Source organism: Melanerpes formicivorus, unplaced genomic scaffold (genome assembly GCF_026170545.1).
Source record: "Melanerpes formicivorus ecotype bairdi unplaced genomic scaffold, bMelFor1.0.p_v2 SCAF_36, whole genome shotgun sequence".
NCBI lineage: Eukaryota > Metazoa > Chordata > Aves > Piciformes > Picidae > Melanerpes > Melanerpes formicivorus.
Genome location: NW_027142388.1, coordinates 6,621,586 through 6,648,905, shown reverse-complemented (window position 1 = coordinate 6,648,905; position 27,320 = coordinate 6,621,586). Strand labels below are relative to the sequence as shown.

Below are 27,320 nucleotides of genomic sequence, written 5' to 3'. Positions count from 1 at the left end.
TGTCCCCATAAAATGGTGATCCTGCAGGAAACCGTTCTAAAATGCTTTTTTTTTGGTGGTGTAATGCTGCTGCTGGTAAATAAATGCAGCAGACACGCCTTTAGTGCTGGGTGCTGCCCCGGGATATCAGCCCGCGGGACGGGGGAGCAGCAGCCACCTGTGCGCTGTTTACTTTATCTCGGGTGCACCAGCATCGGTAATCCGTCATCAGTACATGTGAACAGTAAAAACTCCCATCCGAATGGAACAGAGTGCGTGATTAAAATGAGAAAACGCATTAGTGGTTGCAAGATTGGAGCCCGAAGGTGGTTTTTTGTTCCACCGTCACGTATGGTGAGCTAAAAATCATGACAGTACATAGCTCTTCAACAGAAGATCTTGAAGTCCTGGTTTTGGCTAGAGCAAAGTGGGAAAGACACTCCTGGCTGTGTGTTTTCAATAAAAAGGGTAAATTAACATCATGTAGTTGCACCCAATGTCTAGGTATGACTTAAAATTTTTTGGAGCAGCGTTGGTAATTGAGCAAATGGTGCTTGTAAGAGGCAATACAATCATTTAATGATGGGTCTCTGTAAATACCATGTGCCATAAAAATGACTCATTAAATAAATTTGCTCTCTTAACTAGCTACATTTCATGACAAAGGACAACAAGGAAAATGCAGCTAGGTGTACAGAGATGCCATATGCTGTGACATGACTGCTTCTATAAGTGAAAAAATTGCATTTTAGCTTTGCACAGTGTAATACATTGTATCAGCTGTGAGGACATCTTCTAAGGGGTCTTGTGTTATTGTGTGGCGTATTATATGCAGAGATCATTCTAGGCCCTTCATAATTTACTTTGGTGAGTGGGATACGATTTCTCTGCTGGCCTACCCAGCAACAAGTTCACGGCAATGCTGAATAATATTTAAATGTGCCTTATATGATGTTATTTAAATCTTCAGCTATTAAGATGTAAGTACTTCCACTAACATTCAAAATCTACTGTCATAACTCAAACATTCTCCTTGAAATACAGCAGTTTCAGGAAGGTGGGATTTAGTTTTCCTCCAAACAAACACTTAGCTGCAGTATATTTGAAACTTCATTAAGTTGCATCCATGATCCTTTCTTTGAGGACAGTGTATGCCTCTGTGTCTATACAGTGCTACATTAGTGCATATACATGTTTTCAAAGACATAATGCTGCAAGGAGTTGCAGATTTTTATTCAGTCAAAACCTTTATAGCATAAAAGCCAGAGTTACCATAAATAGTAATAAAATGTTAAGACCTCTTGTGACTGTCTCCTTTATTTTCTCCTTATTTCTGAGGTGACTGGTTAAGTTTTCTCATTTGTCTCGTGGAGCAGGCCTTGTCTTGCTTTGATGTTTGCATTTTTGTCTTCTTTTGTGTTACACACTAAACATGCTGGATATGTCTTGCCTGTTTTTAGGGACATTTTAGTGAGAAGTTGCAGCTACCCAGTTACTTGTAATAAGATAGTTCACACAGATATCAAAACCACATCTTCCTTTTAACTCAAACCATGGCTCTTCTGAGCAGCATCACATGGCCCTCTTGAAGCTGTGCTACTGAGGAATGCCCTATTTTGGATTACACAGGCTGCTTTCACTACAGGGCTGTCAGACTTTTGTAGTGTTGTACAGCTGGATGACCTATGTTGTGTGGGGGAGATCTTGGAACCAGGAAGGTCTGTTCAGAAAGGATTTGGAGTAGCCATGTTTCAGGAGCCAGAAAGGCAGATGCATGAGCTTCATGCAGTTTGTGTAGTAAATTACAGGTCACTTTGACAGTTGGGTAGCAGGGACTAACAGAGTAGGCTGGTACTAGACTTGAGGGTGGTGAGTGCTCTCAAAAGCACATTTATGTTTCATATAGGCCATATACAGTGAAATGCAAAGGCTAGAATCCTAAGTGGATTGACAAAACCCCTCTATATTTCAGTGGGGCTGGAACTTAGTGCTAGAAGCACTTTCTAAAACTGCATAAAATAGCTTGGTCCTGCCTAGCCTTAAATTGGCATTTACACTATTTGTAGCATTTATGCAGGATTTGTTAATTTTTTAAGTTGGAGCCAACTGTTTTGGTTTGGACAGAGTTTAAAATGGTCTAAACAATGTTGTGCAGAATAGTTTCTGAGTGATAAATCAGTGAAATGGAGACAGTTGAACATAGCTCTGCAGCATGAAGGCCCATTAGCAAAATGTGAGCCAGCATACTAAAATGCTTACAGTTTGCCAGAACATGCTCCAATATGTACCTTTATCACTTCTAAATCCCCACTTCCTCAATATCTCTCATCCTTACAGATCCATACAAGTTATCTGAAGGACTAGTATTTTTAAAATTACTAAATTTAAGAGCTTTTCTCTGTAGGCAGCATATTTTTTCCCCTCTGCCTGACACTGAGACTTGAAGAGTAATTTAAGCTACAATAAACAGAGACTGCAGTTCACAGATCACCTTTTCACTGTTTTCTCCAGTCTTGGGGAAACAAACAGCCACATGGCCCTGTGGTGAATCACATCAGACTGTAAGTATACAAGCAAAAAAGTGAGTTTTCAGTTGGATCAAGACCTCCTTCTCGTCTGTCTCATGGCCACAAATGTCCTGCACGTGCTCTCTGTGTTTTTACAATATCTTGAATCAAGTTCAAGGCTGTGGATATCCACAGTCAGCCACCTGGCCCCCATCAATCTCCCAAAAGCCTCCCTAAACTGGCCTCTCAGTCTCAAGTGCATCATGCCCCACAGGTGTACTCTTACCTGCTCACTGTGTTTTGGTTATAACTGGGGGTTATCCTGAAGATGAGCTTGATCATTTAGGGGTAGATTTTTCAGTCTTGGACTCTTTATTTTTTTTTTTCCTTCTCTGTTCTGCAGGATTTATCCCGTTGATGTGGCAGTTGTAGTTCCTCACTAGAGCTTTCCTCTGGTCTATTCAACACCTTTGGCTCTGTTTTATAACGTGACCTTCCTGGTACTCAGTGTGGTCTTTGACCATACTGTTTCCTTGTTCTTTAGACTAGAATGTTCCTTTGGCTTTTCTGGTTGTTGGCATTTTATCCACAATTCCCGCACTGAGTCTGAGCCACCCTTATCTTGGGAGACACGTGGTCTTGTTGCTCCGAGGTGCCTTCTGACCAGGGACACCTGGCAAGGGCGCGATTCACCATAGGGGTCCTACCAGCTTCATCAGTGGGTCGGAGCTCCCTCTGGTAGGACCTGGGCTGGCGCTGCGGCAGGTGGTACACCCGCTTCACGCCCCTGTTTCCGGGAGACCGCGGGGCCGCGCCCGGGCGGCCGGCAGGTAAAGGAGGCGGTGACCGCGGCTCTGCCCCTCACTGAGTCGGCCTCCGCCCGAAAGCACAGGAGAGGCCGCTATGAGGCTGCTCTTGCTGGCGTGCCTCCGAGCGCAGACCGGCAACGCGACCACCGCGGAGAGGATACAGTAAGTATCCCCTGCAGGCGGGATCTCAGCTCCCGGCCTCCCTGCCTCCCGCCCCCATACCCCCGGGGTTCTCACCTCCGCTCCTGCCTTCGCTCCCCGCTCATCGGCAGGGAGCCGGCAAGGAGGCGGGGCCGGCCCCTCCTCGTCTCACGCAGCGGCCGCTGCGGTCGTGCCCGCAGGGTAGAGAGGGCTGCGTGGGGCTTCCTCAAGGGCTCTGCGGTCGGGGCCGGTGCTGCGAGCATATCGTGGGGCTGGAGGGTGGCGGGGTCCATGCGCCATTCGCTGCCCCCGTTGCTGCACGGAGACGGCGTCTGCTCCGCCTCATCCGCGTGGATGGCTGGCGCAGGGGGTGTGCGAGGGGGCGGCTGCCGAGCGCTGAGGCAAGACCCGTCTGCTAGCGCCGGGGTGGGGATCGGCTGCTGACCCGAGAGCCGGGGCCCGCTGGGATATGCGGTCGAGCCCGTGCCGTGGGAGACGGCCCCTGATGCGGGTTTCTTGCGGCTCCGCGTGGACAACGTGACCCCATTTGCTAGAATGCTGGGGAGTAAGGGAGAGGGGGAGCCGAGAGCATCCTCCCCCGCTAAAAAAGAAAAATCAGCCCCACTAAAACAAATAATATTTTAGCACAGGTGGCTTTCGCACTTGGAGGGTGAACCTGGCTCACAAGAGCAGGGGTCTCCAGACCAGCCAACCCACGGAGGCCTTACACAGCCGGTGTTAGCGCTGCAGTGGATTTCCTCGGCGCTATCCGCCTTGGGAATTACCCACAGTAGGATGAGAACTCACTGTAAAATGCAGTAAGCTCTGAAAGAAGGGTCTGTACAGGAGCCGTCTTTGAGCAGCATTTCTGCAAGAGCTATGCCAGTTAGTGCCCTGGCTGTGGCTTTCTGTATCCAGCTCTCTTCGAGATTATGGACACAAAGCTGTTGTGCTTTGAAATTGTTGTGAGTCACAGATCTTCACGGATGTTCTTCATATCCTCATTTCTGTCTGGGATGTGGATGTGGCTGATTTGTTTAAAAGAAAAAAGAGTCGCCATAGAAGTGAAACAATTTCCAAATGTTTTTATACACTGGAGGCCTGAAATAAGGACTTGGTTTCTTCTTACATGTCAAAGAGTCACTCACAGTTTAGTTATTGTTCTTAAAATTACTCTCTTAGGGTAACCTTCTGCTTTTATAGTTTTTCACCAGCCTTAGATCTGTGCAGAGCTACAATGTTGTACAAGATAGCAAAAGAACATGTCTACTGCCTCATGATTAGTTATTCTTGGGGACATCAATATTTGTTCTTCTTCCATAAGAGTATTTCTTCTGCCTTGACAAATTAAATATTTAATTACCTTCATTTTCCACTTCAGCTCTGAGGAGTAGGACAAACATCGGACTGTGAAACCATTCAGTAGAGATCTAGTGGAAAGTAGGTTTTGCATTATTTTAGCATAAGCCAAGCATGCAAATGTCCATGTACAATTTCAGGTTGTCTTTTAACTGCACTGAGACTGCTGTGATCATCTGAGCATTGTGCGTTGAGACACAGTGGTTTAGTATGATGCCTTTATGTGAGTCACAGTAACTAGCAATTTTGGTGAGCCTTCTCCAGCTGTGACTCATGCATGGTGGCCTGGGTTAACATTTTAGTATGAAAGAGAGCATAGACTTGGTGAGATGCAACAGCTCAGTTAACATATAGTTAACATATATATATATATATATATATATAACATATAACAGATAGTTTAACATATTACCACATTAACACAATCATTTGCAGCTATGTGAACGCATCTGCAGTCATCTATGTAGAGTACACCAACTTGCTTTAGCATCCTGTTGCTTTATAGGCCTACCTTAAACTGAATGCTGCTTTCTTATGCATGTAAACCTTCAACTACAAAGAAAACAATGAGTGAAAAGTCAATTTCATTCATGTTCACAATTCAAGTGGATAAAGGACTAACAGAACCAGTGTTTGAGAATCAGTAGCTTAAGTTTGGTTGCTATATTACCACCTGCCATAATCATTCTTTATAGTAAAGATGTCAATGAGCTTGTTTAGGAAAGCAGAAGTCTGATCAGGGAAAAAAGTAAAGTATTGGCTAGCCACGAATTCCATTTTCCTGACTAAAAGGCCAGTCAAATGACAGCTATCACTGAAACCCTCCTATGCAGATGCTTCTATTTAATACTGCTTTTCTTAAGACCTTAAGCCATTAAAAAGAAAAAAAGGGTTAAAAAGTCTACATTTATGTCTAAAGACTTGGATGTGTCACTTTTCACCCTAACCTGCAATACCTGAGGTCGAATACATATGGTAACCCTTGTAGCATACAGTATATATTCCACTTAATATTTGCCTCCAGTTGCATATTTTTGCTTTTATGGTTAGAAATTCATATGTTCAGTCCTTTTTGTTTGTTTGTTTTATATTGAATAAACCATGACAACTTCTAGTTAAGTACCTATGAAAATGAAGTTGTCTCTAGGTTGGACACTTGCCAGCATAGATAAATTTTACAGCTTAATATCACTGTGTATAGTATGTTTATGATATTACAGCTGTTCCTATAACTACTTCATCTTTTCATAAATAAGATACTAATTTCCTGATGACAAAGATTCCAGAATCTAATTTGGCTAGAAATCAGCTTGCTAAAACAAGTGATATAATGAACGTGCTGTGGTCTTATTCATATTGGTGTGCATAATCTTTAGTCACTTGAAAATAAAGTGAGCAATGAGTAGAGAATAAAACACTAAGCAAGTCTTTGGTTAGGCTGCCATTCTTCAGGCTTAGAAATGAGATCAAAGAGGGTGCTAGGAAAGAAGATAAATGCATCTTCTCTGCCCCTTGAAATGTTCTGTTCATCTTTTATGATTTGGTAGTAAGGAGGAACAGAAATGTTGAATTAATTGGTTAATTACAAAGATTTAGATTGAGTATTTTGTCAATATTTTAAAATCTTTTGGAGAATTAGGGATTGTTTCAGTTCTCACTTGAAGCACAACACTTGAGATAGCCATTCTGTAAATCTCCAGGTAATCAACTGGAAGAGAATTAAACCCACAAATTCAATAATACTGATCATTCCTCTTTACAATTATTTTTCAGCTTAGACATTTACTGGAGTAATTCTGAGCTCAGCCTTCTATTAAAGCCCCTACCATTAAAGTCTCACAGAAGAGCACTGGTGCAGCACAAGATCCTCTTCTCTTCTTGATAGATCATAAGAGGGCTTTTACCTCCTTATGTTAGTTTGCACAGGTGCTGGTGGATTCCTGGTGCTGTTTGCATGGCTGTTCCCAGAGCAGGATAGCTGCAAAGCAGGCATTTGTCCTCCACCTTTGGAACTGAGTAACAATCATTTACATGGCCTGCACTTGATGTATGTGCATCCCAAAATGGTTTGCACTGCTAGACCTATATTTTAAGTCAGAATTAAACTTCACAGTGTTATTTTGTTGTTCCAAAGAACAGCTACTGACTTCAGAACATAGAGACAGAAGGATTCTCTTCCCATTTTTGCTCAAATTTCTTATTTCTGTTCTTATTCACAGTGGATGTTATTTGTACTTCGTTCTTGTCAACATCATTTGTCTCTTGTTTAAAGGTGAAGTTTGAGAGAGAAATAAAATGAAGGATGCTTTGCTTTAACAAGTGTATATGTATATATAGATAATTTAGAAAGAAAACAGAGATCAAGCAGAGTTTCAACTCAGTAGGAAGTGTAAGTATTCTGTTTTGGATGAATTGCAGAAAAGGCAGTGGAAGGGACTCCCTTAATAAGCCTTGCAGAACAGCCTAAGGAAAGAGATAATTAACACTTTTCTTATGAAGTCCATTTTGTTCTGTTCAAGAAGTGTCAATCTATCTACCTACCAAGAACTTTTTGGAAGTCAGACTTCTTTGTCTGCAATTCCATTGAAATATCAGTTGACAATTAGGACATAAATATTTTTAAGAGGAAGTAATCTCAGAAATAAAGCAAGTTTCAATACTATAATAATTTAGAAGTAAGCATACTTAGAGCTTGCCTATGTCTTAGCCTCAACCATGTTGCATTCAGAATTATAAAGTGGTTTCTGTATTATGAAGATCTGTGAAGTGTAGATTCAGGTTGATGGAGTGAAGACAGCTAGCCAGGATAAGTGAGAAATAGTGATCAATAATGTAGGCAACAAACCTGAAACATTGTAAAGCACCCCCTGGTCTTTCATAGTTGTGTTAGAGAAAAAATATTTTCTATAGAAGTTTTAAGTGAAGTGAAAATGTGTCAGAAAAGGTTTGTACCTTTCAGCAGTTATCTTTCTCTATGCTGTATAGATCCATAGCAGACACAAAGTTTCGCTTATCAGCCTTATGAGTTCCAAAGAGCACAAAAAATATAACAGAGAAGCTTAATTCCCTGAATATTGGTCAGTGGGACTGGGAAATCTTTTGTCCAGTATTCACATGTTTATAAATATCACAGTGTAAGCAGTGACTAATGTAATGTATCCTAAGAAACCATCTTTGAAACTTACTGGGTGACTGGAATTTTCCCTGTTTGGTTACTTCCTAGCAAAACACCACAAACCTGAAATGGAGCTGTCAGACTGTAGAAATACTTTTCTCTCCAGGTAGTGGCATTGGCTTGCATGAGAGCTTCAGCAGAAGGGAAAGATGTGGCAGAGCAAGGCTGATTCTGGATCCAAGTAATAATCACTGGTGATTAAGATGCTTGCTTGGAAATTTATGCAATAAAGGGAAAATGTATCCTTGAGATTTAACATTTTCAGCGTTGTCTTAGAGTCATAGGCAGCAGGAGATGTGTTCATTTTTATTTTTCATTCAGAAAGTATTTGTTTATAAAATGGCAAAATAATGTGAATGCACACTTGCCAGGAGGAGAAAATATAGTGGTCATGTATCTAATCTGTCTAATGTATCTATAGTGGTAATGTATCCTTCCAGTATCTGAAGGGGGCCTACAAGAAGGCTGGGGAGGGACTTCACAGGAAATCATGTGGTGACAGGACTAGGGGTAATGGAATGAAGCTGGAGGTGGGGAGATTCAGGCTGGATGTGAGGAGGAAGTTCTTCACCGTGAGTGGTGAAGCCCTGGAATGGGTTGTGCAGGGAGGTGGCTGGGGTGCCCTTCCTGGAGGTGTTTAAGACCAGGCTGGATGAGGCTCTGGCCAGCCTGATCTAGTGTGGTGTGTCCCTGCCCATGGCAGGGGGGTTGGAACTAGATGATCCCTGTGGTCCCTTCCAACCCTGACTGATACTATGATCTTTTCACTTGTGGCTTCATCCAGGGACAGCTGTGACTTCATAGACAGATCAGCCTTCAAAAAAATCCTCTTGCAAGGGATCTGCAGCACCCTGGCACATTGGGCGCTTTCCTAACAGCATATGTGTAAAAATTGTAGCCTTTTGTTTGTTTGGTTTGTTTGGGTTTTGTTTTTTTTTGTTATAAACATGAAAAATAATTTAGAAAATATGAAACTAACACTACAAATTTCAGTGCTTAAATCCTTCCCAATAACTCTGCTTCTGCACACATTTATTTCCATATATGCATAATCTGAAGCCTGTGACTAATCATGTTGAACTCGGTGGTATGTTTATGGGATTAAAACCTTTTTATATCTGGGAATTTGCATTATCCTGGGAGTAATTTGATGATTTTCTTCTTGTTAAGCTGTATGCAATTTTTGTCTCTGCGCTCATCAGTCGTCATGTGTAGAAAAAAGTATGGAGGTAGAAGAAGTAATCCACCATCTTCTGAGCCCTGGAACACTTGAGGGAGTCCCTTCTATTTACTTCAGAAACAACCGTCATTCAGCTGTGAAATTTGGTGCTGTGGAAACTGGAAGATGGAAAAAGCATTAATTCTTAGTATATTCAAAAAAAAAAAAAGAAAAAGAAATGTTTCAGATTGAAATTCCTAGCTGAGTTTCTTGATTCCTGATGTCTTGAGAGGATTATTTTCAAATTAATTGTAATATGCAAACATATTGCTTGTACATGGTAGTGATTTATGGTAATTGGAATACTGATGGGAAAAAAGTCTTTTAAACTGGTTAATGAGCACCTGTGAAATTGTGGAATGCAGGCACGAGCGTCCCAAGTGTTCGCCCAAGAGATTTTAATTTCACAGCTATGAGATTTGGGCATCCTTATTTAGCTGTAAATTGAGAGCCCCTTTCAGACAGCAAGCAGGTACTTGAATGCTGGAGGTGGGGAGATTCAGGCTGGATGTGAGGAGGAGGTTCTTCACCATGAGAGTGGTGAAGCCCTTAAATGGGTTGTCCAGGCAGGTAGTTGGGGTGCCATCCCTGGAGGTGTTTAAGACCAGGCTGGACGAGGCCCTAGCCAGCCTGATCTAGTGTGGGGTTGGCAGGGGGGTTGGAACAAGATGATCCTTGTGGTCCCAACCCTGACTTACACTACTATGATAACAAGTTCATTGGGCAACTGATGTAAATAATTGCTCAATAGTGCAAATAAGGAGCTTGCAATTTGGCTGTACTTTATTATTTATTATATAACTTATTAGTCTTGTGTAAAATGGTGAAGTTAAAAGTAAAATGAGTCCCTTTTTTGAAGAAGGAAGAAGTACAGCACCATATGTTGTGCCAATGGAGCTCTGTCTGATATAGTGCTAATACATTCCTTCCAAGGCCTCAAGACATTTTACAACATTTTTAGCACCAATTTCTGCAGTAATGACTAACTTCTGCAGGCCAGAAAATTACATTCTTTGGGAGGATATGAAATGATCAGGAGAGGAAAGAGACGAGATTATCCAAGAAGCTATTGAGTTAGCAGGATTCTAATGCCAGAACAATTAATATGCTATGAGAAATAAATCAAGTGGAACGATATGTAATGAGCAGAAAACATTCTTCTGGTCTTTTTATAATATTGGAAATGTAAACACTAAGTGCCAGCACTTACAGTGTGCTACTTTCTATCAAAACATGGATTTTCTTCTGTGTGTTTTTTTGGCTGATGTAGTTGGAAACAGTGATAACTGATTCTGATTTTGATGGGCAGAATTATGAGCCTACAGTGTAAAAGAGGAGACTAAAACAAAGCTCACCAAAATGCCTGAAGTAAAGCTTCCTGTAATCAATCAGTCAAGAGACTTTGGCAGTCTTTCAATCCATGTTTTAATATGAGGAACCACTCTGTAGAAAGATGAATGGGCAAGCTGACACTTGAGTAGGAGGGTTTTGTTGTTGGGGTTTATTTGTGCTTTTCTTTTTCTTTTAATCCATTGAGATTCTTTAAAAAGCCTGTGAAAGTATTTGTATAATTACTTCAGTGTGGTTTTGGGTATTTTTTTCCTTGTACTTCAATTATCCTATGCCTGTTTTACAAATGGGCAATTAAACCCACAGTCAAACACAAAAGAAATACAATTTCAACTCTCCAGTTCTATTTATGTATTCATTTGTTTGCCTGTTCTGTATTTTTAATAGCATTGATTAGCTGGACATATTTGTGCTTTCTTCACTCAGTGGCCTTTCTCCAGAGCAAGGATCTGAAAATGTCTAAGACCAAGCACTAACACACTCAATTCAAATGGATTTTTTCACACTCAATTCAAATGGATTCTTTTCAGCATATTAAGCTGAAGCTCAATCAGGAGAGATGATTTCCAAAGGTGACGTTGGTACTTGGGAAGCTTGGGCCTTTAAATGAATGCAGATCTTGCTGCTTGGCAGTGTGCCTGTGGCTTCAGAGTGGTGAAGGTGACAAATATTTCCCAGGCAAAACCACCAAACACCCTTGTAAATAGCTTCATAGTTGCTTAAACAAAATTAGCATAAAGATAAACATGAGAGAAAAAATTAAGGAAAAACATTTTCATTAAGCTTATTTAATGCACTGGTGTGCTGACAACATTAACAGTATCTATTTTTATTCTTTTTCTGTTTGTTCCAATGATGAAGGAATCATCTACATGCTGCAGGTCATACCTGTGTTCTGAAAGATGCTTTCATGTATGAAAGTCCAACTGAAATAGCAAATCTAACCTCTACAGACATGTTTGATGCAGCCCTGGCCATTCATCTTTATAAGGGAGGCAGACTTCTGCAAGGTAATTTTCTTTCTAATTTGCAATAAAAATACATCTGGAAAAGGTACTAAAAGAGAAGAGAATGAATACAAGCAGTTATAAATGGCTAGAAATGTATAAATGCACATGCAATGCAGTTATTCTGTTTATCCACTCCTGCAAATGCTCAGAGATGCTGAAAATCTTTCTCTGTGGCCAGCAGGAGCAGGGAAGTCATTCTGCCCCTCTACTCAGCACTGGTTAGGTCACACTGTGAGTACTGTGTCCAGTTCAGTTTAGGAAGGATGTTGAATTGCTGGAACGTGTCCAGAGAAGGACAACAAAGCTGTAAGGGTTTTGGAGCACAAGCCCAATGAGGAGAGGCTGAGGGAGCTGGGGTTGCTTAGCCTGGAGAAAAGGAGGCTCAGGGGAGACCTTATTGCTGTCTACATCTACCTGAAGGGAGGTTGTAGCCTGGTGGGGGTTGGTCTCTTCTCCCAGGCAACCAGCACCAGAACAAGAGAACACAGTCTCAAGCTGTGCCAGGGGAGGTTTAGGCTGGGTGTTAGGAAGAAGTTCTCCCCAGAAAGAGTGATTGGCCATTGGAATGTGGTGCCCGGGGAGGTGGTGGAGTCACTGTCATTGGGGGTGTTTAAGAGAAGGCTGGATGATGCACTTAGTGCCGTGGTTTAGTTGATAAGATGGTGTTGGGTGATAGGTTGGACTTGATGATCTCAAAGGTCTTTTCCAGCCTGGTTAATTCTATTCTATTTTATCTGATCCAGAGAGAAGTAAGAAAATGTACTTTTAAAGCAATAGTGCATTTCATAATTACATACTTTAACTACATTAAGATAAGAGCATTATATTAACATTAAGGTACTTTCAACAAATGTGTTCCTTCAGAGGACAATGGCCTGGCTAAATATAGCTGAGGTCGAATAGAAGAAAGCAGAGGGGCTAATTTGATTTATTTTATTTTCTGTTCAAAAAATGAGTCAGGGCTTTTTGGACATGAAATAACTTAGAGATGTCATTCATGCCAGCTAAACTGTAGGAGACAGGATGTTATCAGACAAATAATAAAATTTTCTATTGTATCTAGGCCTGTAGAACAAAATTTTAGCCTGCCATTAGTGGTGCACTGGAGGCGCTGGCTTTCAAAATTACAGATGCTGTCACCTACTGAAATTGCAAGTGTGTATCAATTTCTGAAATTACCTTTGTGTTGTACAGATCTATTCACTTGGCCAAAGGCACGTAATTGGATATGTTCATTAGATTTCAGTAGAAGTTGTTCTAGTTTTCAGACTTCAGAAGTCCCCCTGCAGTTTGTGCTGGTGGGTATTCAAAAAGCCTGAATTATTATGTCTGGCATGCTGTTTGTATGTTTGTTTTTTCATTTAGCAATGAGGAAATCAGCAATGCTAAAACACACTTGTCTTACAGCTCACTTAATTTTGAAATATGAAACATACAGTATGTTTTTATCATTACCGACATTCTTATTTCATTCCCCATTTGCTTTAAGGTTTCCTTGTTTGGTTTTAACCACACGTTGTAATTAGAATTAGAATAAACTTTATTAGAATTAGAATAAACCAAACCAGGTTGGAAGAGACCTTAAAGATCATTGTGTCCAACCCATCAACCAATCCAACCCACCCAAACAGCTAACCCATGGCACCAAGTACCCCATCAAGTCTCCTCCTGAACACCTCCAATGACGGCGACTCCACCACCTCCCCGGGCAGCCCATTCCAATGGGCAATCACTCTTTCTGTACAGAACTTCTTCCTAACATCCAACCTGAACCTCCCCTGGTGCAGCCTGAGACTGTGTCCTCTTGTTCTGGTACTGGCTGCCTGGGAGAAGAGACCATCATCCGCCTGTCTACAACCTCCCTTCAGGTAGTTGTAGAGAGTGATAAGGTCACCCCTGAGTCTCCTCTTCTCCAGGCTGAGCAACCCCATCTCCCTCAGTCTTTCCTCATAGGGCTTGTGTTCCAAACCCCTCACCAACTTTGTTGCTCTTCCCTGGACTCGTTCCAGCAAGTCAACATCCTTCCTAAACTGAGGGGCCCAGAACTGAACACAGTACTCGAGGTGTGGCCTAATCAGTGCAGTGTACAGGGGCAGAATGACCTCCCTGCTCCTGCTGGCCACACTGTTCCTGATGCAGGCCAGGATGCCATTGGCCCTCTTGGCTGCCTGGGCACACTGCAGGCTCATGTTCAGCCTACCATCGACCAGTACCCCCAGGTCCCTCTCTGCCTGGCCACTCTCCAGCCACTCTGACCCCAGCCTGTAGCTCTGCATGGGGTTGTTGTGGCCAATGTGCAGAACCCGGCACTTAGGATGTGTTAAATCTCATGCCATTGGCTTCTGCCCATCTGTCCAGCCTGTTGAGGTCCCTCTGCAGAGCCTCTCTACCCTCCAGCAGATCAACTCTTGCCCCCAGCTTGGTGTCGTCAGCAAATTTACTGATGATGGACTCAATTATGTGAGTTCACTGAATTTTAACCTATCATTTCCCTCCATCTCCTAAGACAGTGTGGGTAAGTAGAGAAGGTGTCACCAATAGTTTCCACAGCCATGAACACTGAAGGTCAGTTATATCATCTCAAAAGGAAGAAGCTACATCAGCACAGTAGCCTCTAGTGCCCTGCTCATAGGTCCAGTGCTGAGGACAGTGTTGTCTACTAAGTCCTTGATCTGTTTTCCTTTCCATCCGATAGCAAACAGATAAAATCAAAGTATATTTTCTGCCTTTCTTGGCACACAGCATGTAGTGACAGTACAGCCTAGCTATTCTTGTTCACAGTCAGAAGGAAACCTTGGCTTCATCTGTTGCAGCTAACAGAAATCTGCAAAATCCACAAAATCTCTCACCTTAATGGCAGGTTTTGTAGACTGTCTTGTGGAGACTGTTTCTTTTACATAACCACAACCCCATTTGGAACTGAAAACTGTGTTCTGCATGTAGTAATTAGCCACCAAGAGGTTGTTATTTGTCAGCTTAATGTAGTGTAAAGCTGACCACTTAATCAATTTCAGTGCTGAAGCAATCAACAGTAAACACTATTGTCTGCTATCTTGATTAGTTTAAGAGGAGAAGAGTATGTAACTTGTCAGTTACTAAAAATAAGCTGACTCCAAGAAAAGAAATACTATTAGAAAGGAGCCTTTCAGTGCTAATGGCTTTTGTGTTTTCATCTAAATGGCCTTTAGTCTTGTCCATTTAAGTCTAGTCACTTAGCACAGAAGTGCTATACTACCCATGTTTTGTGGCTTTGTTCTTACACAAATGTGAAGTTATTCTCATGCAGTGTATCAAAATAAGACTTTTATCAGAGTGCAGACACCACTAGGATAGATATTTTGTTGATACACTAAGATTTGAATATTGATAATGTCTTGTGCATAGTGTCTCACAGCCAGTCTGCCTTCCCTTGCTCTTACTGTTGTGATCACTCTAAGGCACTGTAAAACAAACAACTTAGATGACCACGGAAGGTCTTGGAACAACCAATTATAAACAGATCCATCTGTTGGGATGCAATTAGCAAAGCAATGGGTTTGTTACAGGTTCACATATACTACCTTATTTAATTTGGTGACCTTTTCCAATGCTACTCTTTCTGTAGCATTAAAATCTGCTTCAAAAGTCAATCTTTGAGAAAATACCTTTCTGTAACCAACTTTGTGGGACAGTTACCCAAACCCATTGTATTGGAATGCTTGAGAGGGCAGAGAATGAGTGGCTGAGACTAGATACTTGGGACTAAACTTTGCAATGCTGAATAACATTTAAGGTACATAGGCAGTTTGGAAGGCTGCCAAGTCTGGAAACTACTTGGTTGTTTTTATTAAGTGTGAAAAAGACAAAATCTCATAGCTACTCAACTGGCTGACATGCTGGGAAAGTGCATAGTTATTGTATGGGATTCTTTATTAGAATAAACCAAACAAGGTTGGAAGAGACCTTCAAGATCATCGTGTCCAACCCATCAACCAATCCAACCCACCCAAACAGCTAACCCATGGCACCAAGCACCCCATCAAGTCTCCTTCTGAACACCTTCAATGACGGCGACTCCACCACCTCCCCGGGCAGCCCATTCCAATGGGCAATCACTCTTTCTGTATAGAACTTCTTCCTAACATCCAACCTGAACCTCCCCTGGCGCAGCCTCTTCACCCAACCTCAGATGAATTCAAGTATTCCCAGGTTTCTTTTTCAAATGCTTTTGCTTACATATGTGATAAATATTATGAGTACACATTTTCACTCTTAAAGTCCCATTCAAGTCATTCCCTTGACACATTAGTCAACTTCTCATTGTAGTCTTTGCTTTGCAGGTAGCAGAATTCCTTTTGGAATCATCTTTGGTGGGACAGATATAAATGAAGATATCAAATGTGAAGAAAAACATCGTGTGATGGGAGCAGTGCTACAAGAAGCCAGGTAAAAGCATCTGTACTGATCAGTAAATGCTTGGAATGACTGGGAGATTTGTAGGCCAGCAGACAAAGGACAGGCAACTTGAAATTCCTGTGATTTCTACATAGTATTTCATGATTCAGTGATGGAAGTAGAACAGTTTCTTAATAAAATTCAAGCCTGTGACCAGTCTATTAATTTTATATTTCCTCTCTTCCAGTCGTTTCATTGTTTTTGTGCACGTACAAGTTGGCAGAGGCAGTGCTTGAAACTTGGTCTCTTGGGCTGTGAATTTTCAATAAGGACTCAAATCTCATTAAAAGCTAATGAAATCTGTGCTCTTGCTAGCTAATCCTGTGCTTTGTCTACTGAATCATAACTGTTTTCTAGAATAATAGGACTATGTGTATGATGAGGATATAAAATGCTGAGGCAAGTGAGACAAAGGAGAACAATAGTTGAGAACATTTCACCTGGGATTTGGCAGGATATTGCTCTGCAGAATAATCCGTGGGTAGACATTATAAAGACGGCCTTTGATGGTTAGCCTAACTGTGAACTGTGGCAACTTGGCTGTATTTTATTTGACATGTTTCTACTGAAGACAGTTTTATGCAATCAAGTTTTAATTTCTCATGAAAATTATTTTAGACTTCCTATTTGCAGAACTTAGGTAAATAAATGTATAGCTAAGTATCTCCAACACCTTCCATACAGTTCTCATGTGTACAGAACTATCCTGGCCATGAAATGACTGATACTTAGTTTTCAAATAGTGGAACTTGAGTAGTGGAGATTAAATTAAATAGCAAACTGCCTTTTTACCAGTGGAGGTATCAATATGATCTTGCAGTAATAGTATTAGCCTAAACAAATTTGAACCCCATTTACCAATGCCCTGTGCCAGAAGAGCTAAATGTTGCTCTAAGTTGATTTGTGGTTTTGAATTTTGAGTTTTTAATTTTTGGTTAGTTACACATAGCCTGGAGAAGAGGAGGCTCAGGGGTGACCTCATTGCCCTCTACAACTACCTGAAAGGAGATTGTAGCCAGGAAGGGGTTGATCTCTTCTCCCAGGTAACCAGCACCAGAACAAGGGGACACAGTCTCAAGCTGCACCAGGGGAAGTTTAGGCTCAAGGTGAGGAGAAAGTTATTCACTGAGAGAGTCACTGGTCACTGGAATGGGCTGCCCGAGGAGGTGGTGGAGTCACCATCCCTGGAGGTGTTCAAGAGGGGATTGGCTGTGGCACTTGGTGCCATGGTCTAGTCATGAGGTCTGTGGTGACAGGTTGGATTCGATGATCCTCGGGGTCTCTTCCAACCTTGGCGATACTGTGATACTGTGATATCCAAACATACAACATATTCTTTATTGGAACTAGAATGTTTTAAGCATCAAGTGCTGTCTGCACATACAGACCATGGTGGCCAGCAGTTTGTCTTAAGTGAGACAACAACTAAATATATCTGGCATTTGTCCTATGAATCACAGAGCAAACCTGTTCTCAGAGGCTTTGCCTTTAGCTTGTTGACAGAGGGCTTGGTGACTCAAGTATAAAGAGCTTTTGTTCTTTTTTTTTTCCTTCCAATGTGATCTGCCCTCTAGATACATGAACAAAGAAGCAGAGACTGAAAAAAGTCTTTAAGCAAATTGTCTTGATTTTTTTTTTCCCCAGTTGAATTGACAAGGGAGTATTTTCTTGGTGGTTTAAAGTCCAGAAAAGTTCTCATGACATGTCAGTGTAGTCCACAAATATAGTTCAAGAACTGGTCAGAAGTCAGAGAAATTGACTGAAACCAAACAGGGTTTTGCAGTATTTCTCCTTTTCAACATCCTCAGAAAAGGAGTTTCCTGCTTGATCCAAAGGTCTGTTGACTACAGGGTTTGATCACATCCATACTGGGCCAATAAGTCCCTTTCTTATTGGAATCTAAAACATTTTGTGTGTAAAGCTTCTAATGGATGCAATTAATTTAATAGGTAGCTTAGGTGTTACCAAGATGGAGGCTAAGATTGTCACTTCATGTGTAGCCAGCACAGTAGCTCACTGGTGGCAGGGATGGCTCTACTGCTACCTCTCTTCCTCTTCTTCCTCTCTCTTGCTTGTGGCTGTGTGATCCACCTTTCCTTGTGCCACAAATGAACTGCTTTCTGAGCAGGTTTAACTTGCTAAATGGTATAAAATTGGTGTAGGATTTTTTTGGTTGTTTGGTTGGGTTTGCCTCTCTCACCCCTGCCCCAAGTTAGTTTTCTACCCCTTTAATAAAAAAAAACTTGTGGAAGAATATGAGGAGGAGGTCTGTTTGGTGGCGTTAAGTTGCTCCAGCAGGTCACTTATTCTCGTGGCATTGCAGTGTGTCTGAGCATCTGGTGACTGCGGTGGTCTGAAGAGTTATCTCTCCAGAACTGAGCTCTGCATAAGCAAAGGGGTCCCTGAGTGTACAAGGTGGGATAAAATTTAAGCACCTGGAACATCTTTATCAAATCCACTGATACTGCTTGCATGCTTGCCCTAGGAGAGCTTAAATACCTTGCTGAACAGAGCTTGCTCAGGTTCCTGTCTCTGCTCATTCATCACAGCATTCTAGCTAAGAAAAATAACTGCAGTGGTTCAGATACAGCAGGATGGGTTTTGGTTCATATTAGTGATGAGGAAATGCACAGAGAATCTGCAGCAGGCTTTTATCTTCTAATTTTATCTTTGTTAATGCCACTATATGTTCTAGCTACTATTAGCTAACTTACCTCTGGCATAGATATGCTCTTCTGTCTGTAGTGCCCTATAAAATATGGTAGGTAAACAGACTTTAAAGACAGCTCAATCACACTCATTGAAGAATCATTAAAGCATGTTCTTACATGCTGGGGAGACTTACAGTGGAAAAGCAGCAAAGCCCCATTTAAAAGAAGATTTATATACGTGTTTACTTTTGTTATCAAATAATCAGATGTTATTCTTTAAAACAAGTCTGAAGGAAGAGAAAAAAGGTAACTAATGGGTCAGTTTAGTTTCTGAGTGTGTCCATTTGATCCAATTCTGTGTTTAAAGTGCTATCTGTCACAAATAGAGCTACTATATCTTCTCTGAAAGCTGTGCTGAATGTTTTTGTAATGAGAAATAAGTTAGGAACTTGAAGTATAGTTTGGGAACATGAATTTCCTGTGATGTTTCAAAATACATTTACTGCTTCCTTATGCAGTTCATAATATTTCCACTGCTACAGAAAAATTAATTCAGTTTTCTAGAAGTTATTCTGAATGGATTTCTTCTCCAGTGTTATCACTGGTATTATTCATTGCACAGTTATTACAAGAAACATATTTTTTTCCCTTTTATTGATTGCAAGGTTCTAAGCAGAAATATCATGAATTGCAGGTTACTTGTCCAGTACAACATAGCATCACATTCCATAAAACAAAGTATTGAACATTGTCTTCCTTTATAATGTGTGTTTCATTTTTAATCAAACTCTTCTAAATGGTGGTTGTATTCCTCTGGGGTGGGTTGTTTTGTTGTTTTGGTTTGTTTTGTTTTCTATGGAACAGTATTTTGTAGGCTTAGGAGCAACAGGGTTTGTTTTATTTTGTGCTTGTTAATGTGATGAATGGAAAGTATAATTGCAAAAACTGGAAAGGGAGCATGTGCAACCTGACAAAAGAAGCATTTGCAAAGGCTTTAATAACCTTAAAGCTGTCAAGTTGTATATGTGAAATTCACTGTGGTATCATAAAGCAGATACTACAAAACAAATGTATGGGAGTAAGGTCTGTTTCAACAAATAGAAGCAGGAGTTAGCATTCAGCATTTATGTAACTTCTAGTAAATTATTGTGATTTCATGTCCTCATAACATAACATCTCCAATGGAAAAGTACTGTTTTGGTTGTGAGTTAGCAATGTGCTTCACTTCTAACCACTGAGGTTGGACTCGCTATCTGAAGGTCCCTTCCAACCCCTAACATTGCTTCTGTGACTCGTGAGCCTTATGGGGAGGGGCTGAGGGAGCTGGGGTTGCTTAGCCTGGAGAAGAGGAGGCTCAAGGGAGATCTTATTGCTCTCCACAACTACCTGAAGGGAGATTGTAGACAGGTGGGAGCTGGTCTCTTCTCCCAGGCAACCAGCACCAGAACAAGAGGACACAGTCTCAAGCTGTGCCAGGGGAGGTTTAGGCTGGATGTCAGAAGAAATTCTTCATAGAGAGAGTGATTGTCCATTGGAATGTGCTGCCTGGGGAGGTGCTGGAGTCACCATCACTGGAGGCGTTTAGGAAGAGACTTGATGGGGTGCTTGGTGCCATGGTTTATTTGATTAGATAGTGTTGGATGATAGGCTGGACTCGATGATCTCAAAGTTCTCTTCCACTTGGTCTATTCTATTCTATTTCTCCCTGTGCTTGCTACAGCTTTATATCATTAGGAAGGAATATGAGGGAATAGGCTTGCTATTGTATATTGTAAGTGTAATATGTGACAACCCCTCTTTTATATTCATATATTTATATTTTATCTATAAAAGCAATTTAAAAAGAAAAAAACTTTTGCTGAGCAGACACATTATCTCTCATATGAAAGAGGCTTTCAACCATTTCTATTCCACAGGACTGGTAGTCTTCAGAAATGGTCCCATTTGTGTTTCTAGTTAACACTGAAGCTCTATTTAACAAATGTGGAAGCACATGTTTATGTTTCATCATGAGGTAAAAGCTATATTAAAGCCAAATGTTGTTAAGATCTCTTCAGAACAGGGGTTCTTTATTAACTGACTCCTTAAAAACATCTCATATGACTTCTTGGGATCATACCCCAGCTCCTCCTAAGAATAGCTTGTTTATCTGGTGTGTTTAGAAATCAGACTTCTGTGACCAAAGTCTCTCTGAGACACCCAAAACCTGAATTGTTGCTAACAGTGCTGCTTTTAAATGGTCTGTGCCATACCTTTTCTGTTATGTGGAATGAGCATGTACTTGTACATTTCTCAAAGGCACATAAGCAGAAGTTCAGAGCCATTATAAAGAGCCATAAGTGAAGAAGTTAAAGTAAGCCTGGGGACAGAAGTCTGTTCTTCCCAGGTGAAAGCCCTACCCATTCAAGTGCACTTTTGGTTGCTTTTTCTTGCTTTAGCATTGTGATTTATATACATTACAAAGGAGGAGTAGATGGTATTCATACACTTTTCTTCATTCATTTAAACACCTGTCCTAGAAGCCTTTCAGAAACTCTTTAAGCAACATGAGAAGTCTATCAGTACCTCTGCTTTTGAGCAGATTCTCATTTCAGCTGCTGACCACCACTCCTCTTTCACTAAAAGAACAGATGTATGATCCAGGGATCTGGGATGAGATCAGAACTGAGTTTGGGGACAATGCTAAGAAGGAGAGTAAGATCAGGAAAATTAGAGCCTACCTTGGAGAAGCAAGTGAAAAACACTGATTGCCAGAGACTTTTGTGTGCCTTCAGAAATCCTGCTGTAAGTGAAGTGGTAACAGCTTGCATGCATCAACATCCATAAACTTTGGCAACACAGGCTTTCATGGCCTCTCCCCCAGCTTTTGGTGTTTTGAACAGCATAGACAGCATGGAGCTGTCTGCTGGACATGCTGTGTTACAGAATAGGGCCGTTACTTGTCCACAGACATGGATGTGAGGACTTTAATGGGATGTGTTGTTACCAGAATGGATACAATCTCTTATCAAAATTATATTGATTGCTTTTGCTATATTGTTAATTTTACCTTGCTTGCTTTTATGTATGCAAAGAATGTTAGAAAGGTCGATCAGAAGTGTGGTTTTATTGGGAAAAGAAAAAGGGGGAGATGTAGAAGGGTTGTTTCTGGATAGCTTTGGAACAGCTGTGATTTGCCCTTGAGTTAGGAATGCACACCTTATCAGTAACTGAGAGAAAGAAAAGAGGAAATGTAGGGGAAGATTTGCCCTTGCTTGAGTTAGAGAAGGTTATGTTTAATTTTTGACTTATGAAAGAATGTAAGCATCTTGTAACTGAAGAGAAAGACTTGATAGAATTTGGTTGGATGCATTGAAATACTGTTTTGCTATTTTAATCTATTGTATGCCTTAATTACACGCATGCCACTAGAAAATAACCAATTAAGATGTGACACATGCTTTCTAAAAGAGTACATAACCCTGTTGTACAACATAATAAGCATCTTGGCCTGGAAGCTGTGCTTGTAGTGACTCTAGGGTGATCGAACAACACCACCATATTACTACCATTTATATACATTACAGAGGAGGAATAGATGGTATTCCTATACTCTTCTACAGTTCATTCATTTAAGCACTCTTCTCATAATAAAGTCTTAGCTAGACAGCAGTCAAAATGCTCTTCTATCAGTACTGTGTCTGGTTAGTGTAACAGCCTCTTTGCCTGTGGTAAATCTCATTTCTGGGCACCCAATTCTTCTTTATGTACTAGAAAGGAATAGTGGGTGTCTAACTCAGCTCTGCAAATTGCTAGGCATCTGCAATGGAGAAGCATTCAGAGCTACCAAGCTCAGTCTCAAGTCTGTGAGAATGCAGAGTTGAAGCCAAGTCACTGGATCATTTTTCTTCTTTTCAAGTTTATTTGATGCTGATATTTTCCCTGAAGAATAACGCTTTTCTCTCTCAGGTGTTTGTTTCACACTGACAGCTTTGATTGCTTAGAAATAAGAGAAAACGTTGGGGAAAAGTTTGGGTTTTTTTTAAATCCTTCTGCTCATTTGAATTAAACTCAGTTCCAATGAGATGGAAATAGTAGGGCTGGGTATTGTCACGTAACAATTGTTTGAAACTTTCAGGACTTAAGGTCCCTTCTTAGCCTTGTGGTTGTGAAGAGGGCTACTGCAACATGTAGAAATAGGAAATGCTAGTTGACTATTACAGAAGTTTATATTAATCAAGATGAACTGAGGGATGTTCCCATCATTTGGGCTTTCTCTTAGTTTAAGAAATCCTCACTTCAACTCCCCAGGAGCTGTAAGTTGTAAAGCCTGAAGAGATAACTAATTGTTTTACTAGTATTTTCTGGTAAAAGACACAGAAAGCCTGCTTTTTGTCTTTCCATCTGTAATCATTTTATAAGCCTCTACTCTTTGTTCTTATGAATATTTTTTTTTTCCTGAGGTACTTTTCTGGTTTTTATGTTTAAACACTTAAGCAGATGATCCCAACTATTTTTGTCCATTTAACTAGGTTTGCAGTGGCTTTCACAACGAAGATGAAGGAAATGGCAGCAGCAGAGTGGGTATGTTTATGGGCTGATGCTTATAGTCTTATCAGCTGTGCATTCTTCTGTGATGGTTTCTAAGTAATGCTAGAGAATTGTGATAGTATTCACAGTCTCTACTCCTGGTTTGGTTTTTTTTTTTTTCTTTTCAGAGAAAGCATTTCATGTTTATGTGCTTCAGCAGGTCAAATAAATCTGGCATTTAAAAGCTGTTTGTTATTTGAAGAGTATACAGCAGTTTGGGAAGTGCTTCTCTGTAACACTGAAGATTAAGCGTTGCTGTTGTTACCAGGTCTCTCCTGATGCTATATGCATATATTGCTGCTTTCCAATACCTGAAGGAATCCTACAGGTTGGCTGGAGAGGGACTTCTCATAAGGGGGTCCAGCAATAGGACAAGAGAGAATGATTCAAAGCTGAGGGAGAGGAGGTTTAGACTGAATCTTAGGGAGAAGCTCTTCAGTATGAGGTGGTGGGACTCTAGAATAGGCTGCTCAGGGAGGTTGTGGATGGCACTTCCTGGGGGTGCTCAAGGCCTTGAGCAGCTGAGTCTAGTTGAGAGGTGTCCCTGCCCATGATGGGAAGGTTGGAATAGATGGGGGAGGAATAGATGATCTCTGAGGTCCCTTCCAACCTAAGCCATTCTATGATTATTTAATAGCTTTATGTTTCCAATATGCAACTAAGAACCTGTAGTTGCAATGAAGAATTGGGAAGAATAGTTTGAAAATACTTGTTTTGTCAACATTGGGAATAGAATTAACTCCTGAAGGTGAACAGCAGAGCTCAAACTGAAGTTACACTAAGCCCAGCAGTATGCGATATACAGCCCTGTTGACCAGGCCTTGAAGGATATGTAGCCTGTAAATAGCACTGAACTTTCTTAAAGCTCATCTCTGCTTCTGGAAAAAATAAAACAAAATGCACTGTACTGAATGATATATGCAACATTTCATCTAACAGCATGGTTTTTAAATGTTTTCAATGTATTTCAAGGATATTACTTAGCAGAGAACTGGCAGTGATCATGGTTAGTTCCCTGTCTCCATTTAGTAGGTACCTTTGCATTTTCTGTGTTGCAAGGTTACTTCAGACATTCAGTGCAGTTATTTTTAGTATCTGATGGTCCTGTTTGAAAATACACTGGGTCAACATTGTCACTCTTATGTGGTTGAGTTGGTGGTAGACTGCCAGTGGAGAAAACTGAGACAAATCCTTGAAGCAGACAGTCCTCAGTCCTGGTTTCTGAAGAGCAGAGTAAGACAATAAAGACTTGCTGGTCATATGAGTACAAGGAGAGCTTTCGGATAGTGTCAGGCTGACAGCTAACCTGTGACAAACTCCACACCAGGCAGCAGGGCTTTCTGATCCATCTTGGTGGTCCAGCTATTTGCTGTGCAAGCCAACTGCTGTGTTAGCTGAAGACATATGAGTTGTGTTTTTTTTTTCCCCAAGCTGTATCTTATGAAGTGCAAGGGCAAACACAACATCCTTAGTTTCAAGCAGTGAAAAATATTAACATATCTTTCCATACATAAGTCACAGAATATCAAGACTTTTTACATATTAACTCACACTAATGTGAAGTGTTTTATTCCTCTGATGTGTGCTTTATTAGTTAGGCTGTCAATTAATAATTTAAATTATGAACATATAAGCAATTGCACTGCACTCAAGGGCTGTATCTTTTCTATTTTCTATTACATTGGATAAATTATCTTTAATTATGGAGTGCATAATGCAGCATTTGTAACAATCTGTATTCCAAATGAGTTTGAAATGCTGTAAAAGATCTTGTGCTTGTGGTCAGTGTTTTATTTCGGTAGTGTAAAACTGCTGCATAAGAATTACCTAAGCCAGTTTTATTGGCATTCAATTTCATTTTTCCATTCTCCTCAAGACCATTTAAAATATAGAACACAATGGAAAATTGATCTATAAAGTGTGAATAGATCTGTACACACCGTTTTACAGTATTCCTGCTATTTTCCTCTTGATGATCCAAGCCCTGGCAGGATTATATTTACTCACCATAAGCCATTAAAGGTCCAGCAGAGCATAAAACCAGATGCTTAACTTAAGCTTATTTTTGCAACTTAGTGATTTTAGGGAACTAAAAGCCTATCTTTATCCACCAGTTTAAGGCAGCGCTATGCAGTATATCAGCTATGGAGGCAAGGCTGGCTTAAGCTGCCTTCTGCCCCATTGGGTTTTCTCCACCTTCTTTGTTGCTGCACCTATGTCCTAGTGCTGATTTTCAGCTATCTCACTTGTCTTGCAAATTTAAGTTCTGAAATTGGCCTCCATCTTGCAAGGTACCTCTCTAATAGTCTGATTTGATCTTTAATAGTTGAAAGAAAATCATGCTGATGTGCATTTTGTTACACTAGTTGGGATTGTTGGAAGATTGAATAGATCTTGGCTATGGTGAGCTATGAAAGTTAACTTCTCTTCTTCTCCTTAAAGCCAGATGCTAGGAAGAAAATATATGTCCAAACTCAAGGTAAGAGTTTTGAAATACTGGCTAAGTCATTCAATTTATTTGAATAGTGTTTAGCACCTGTATCTACTTTCTTTTCCTTGGATATGTTTTGCTGAAATGGTTTTGAAGTCCTGGCTCCCCTGAAGTTGAGCTTTTTGTCATTGACATTAATTGAGGCAATATTTCAGTCTCTTAGCCTAAAATTTTCCACTCATTTAGGGCCTTTAAAAATAGTTTTGCCAGATGCCTTACAGTAGGAATCTGAGAGACAAGGTCACACCTAAGGTAACAGTGAACCTTCTCCAATGCATACCAAAATTTTGGTGCTAAATGATTATTCTCTGAAACTCCAAATTTCTTTAAAGGCTTTAAGATGAGTCCCCAACATCATGACACCCAACAAGTACCTAATCCAAAGTGTAGTGCTTATGGGAGTAGTCTAGGGAGCATTCAACTCAGCAGTTTAGATGTGATTACTTTAAACTGCAGTTCCTTATTTTCTACAGATTCCAAAACTACATCCGTTTGGAATACTTAACTTAAAAAATTGTTTTCAAAACTGTTATGGGGAAATAACTCCTTGCAAGGCCTATTGAGCCCATGTTTAGTCTGTATTTAAGCCCTTTGTGAGGTAATAGTTAACTGAGAGAATAAATAAATCATTTGTAAAAGAATTTGACAAAACAAATAAGTTAATATTCAGTTAAGATTAATTTTTCTATACATTTAATTTACTTTCTTGGCCTTATGTTAAGGACCTGGGTCTCAGGTTGTCTGAATCTGTTCTGGAATGAAATGTTCCCTCAGATAATATTATCTTGTGTGTAGATTTTAAAAGGGCAAATTCAGCATGGTTTAAGTGAGCTTACTTCCATGAGTTGCTAAAGAAGTTCATACACACAGTGCAAGATTTTCAATTAAATTTGAGTCTGATGACTACAGAAGGATTATACAGGCAGCCTGACATTGAATTCTGTAAACAGCTATTTCCATCCAACAATGTGCTGAACAGAAACACTACTTTCTTAGGGCAAGACTTCAAGAACCATAGTTCAGCTATCCAGGAACCAATCAAACATGTTTTGTTTCTCTGTTTTTCCAACACAGGAATTAAGACTACACCTAGTGAAATGTTTGACTGGTACAGATTTCTACGAAATGCAGGTAAAACTCAATGGCTTTTTCTTTTCTATATTCACTGATTTTATTCTTAGTGGATGGAAGAGATTTAGAATGTGAAGATTAATTGATTATGAAATAAAATGGCTTGATGCTATGAAGAATGAAAAACTCTAATATTAGCTTCAGACAGAATATTTGTCAGATTAGTCTGGTGAGGAAACTACCCAGACTGCCTCCAGATTTCTGATCTGTCCGGGGCTGAACTTCACCAAAGATAAATGGTCATGACATATGGGTCCATGCTCCTTAGAAGGTAAGTTAGACCAAAGCACCAATATCTGATTGTGCTGTGCTTTGTGTGATAGAAACTCTGAATTTCCTGCCTAAAAAAAGAATTTGTAGGCATTTGACTGTGGTAAAAATATTTCAATATTATATTCATTGATCTGATCTCTGATAGGGAAGCTGTTCTCTCTGTTACAAATGAATCCTCGCTAGTCAATTGCTTTATCACATCAGTAAATGTGTGCCGTTATT

General features: G+C 40.5%; 1 protein-coding gene across 2 annotated transcripts in view; it reads left to right on the top strand.

Annotated features, from left to right (window-relative positions):
• The first annotated feature begins 3,164 nt into the window (after window positions 1-3,164).
• GLT1D1 (glycosyltransferase 1 domain containing 1) overlaps window positions 3,165-27,320 on the top strand; it is a 65,889-nt gene continuing 41,733 nt past the window's right edge. The window contains exons 1-6 of one of the 2 annotated variants that reach the window (XM_068157427.1): window positions 3,165-3,457; window positions 11,401-11,549; window positions 15,869-15,974; window positions 23,146-23,197; window positions 25,646-25,682; window positions 26,769-26,825. In XM_068157427.1, coding sequence (XP_068013528.1) covers window positions 3,390-3,457; window positions 11,401-11,549; window positions 15,869-15,974; window positions 23,146-23,197; window positions 25,646-25,682; window positions 26,769-26,825 — 469 coding nt within the window. In that variant the 5' untranslated portion in view covers window positions 3,165-3,389. Of the gene's footprint in view, window positions 3,458-4,851; window positions 4,877-11,400; window positions 11,550-15,868; window positions 15,975-23,145; window positions 23,198-25,645; window positions 25,683-26,768; window positions 26,826-27,320 lie in introns of those variants that run through there. The other variant, XM_068157428.1, reaches the window with a different exon arrangement.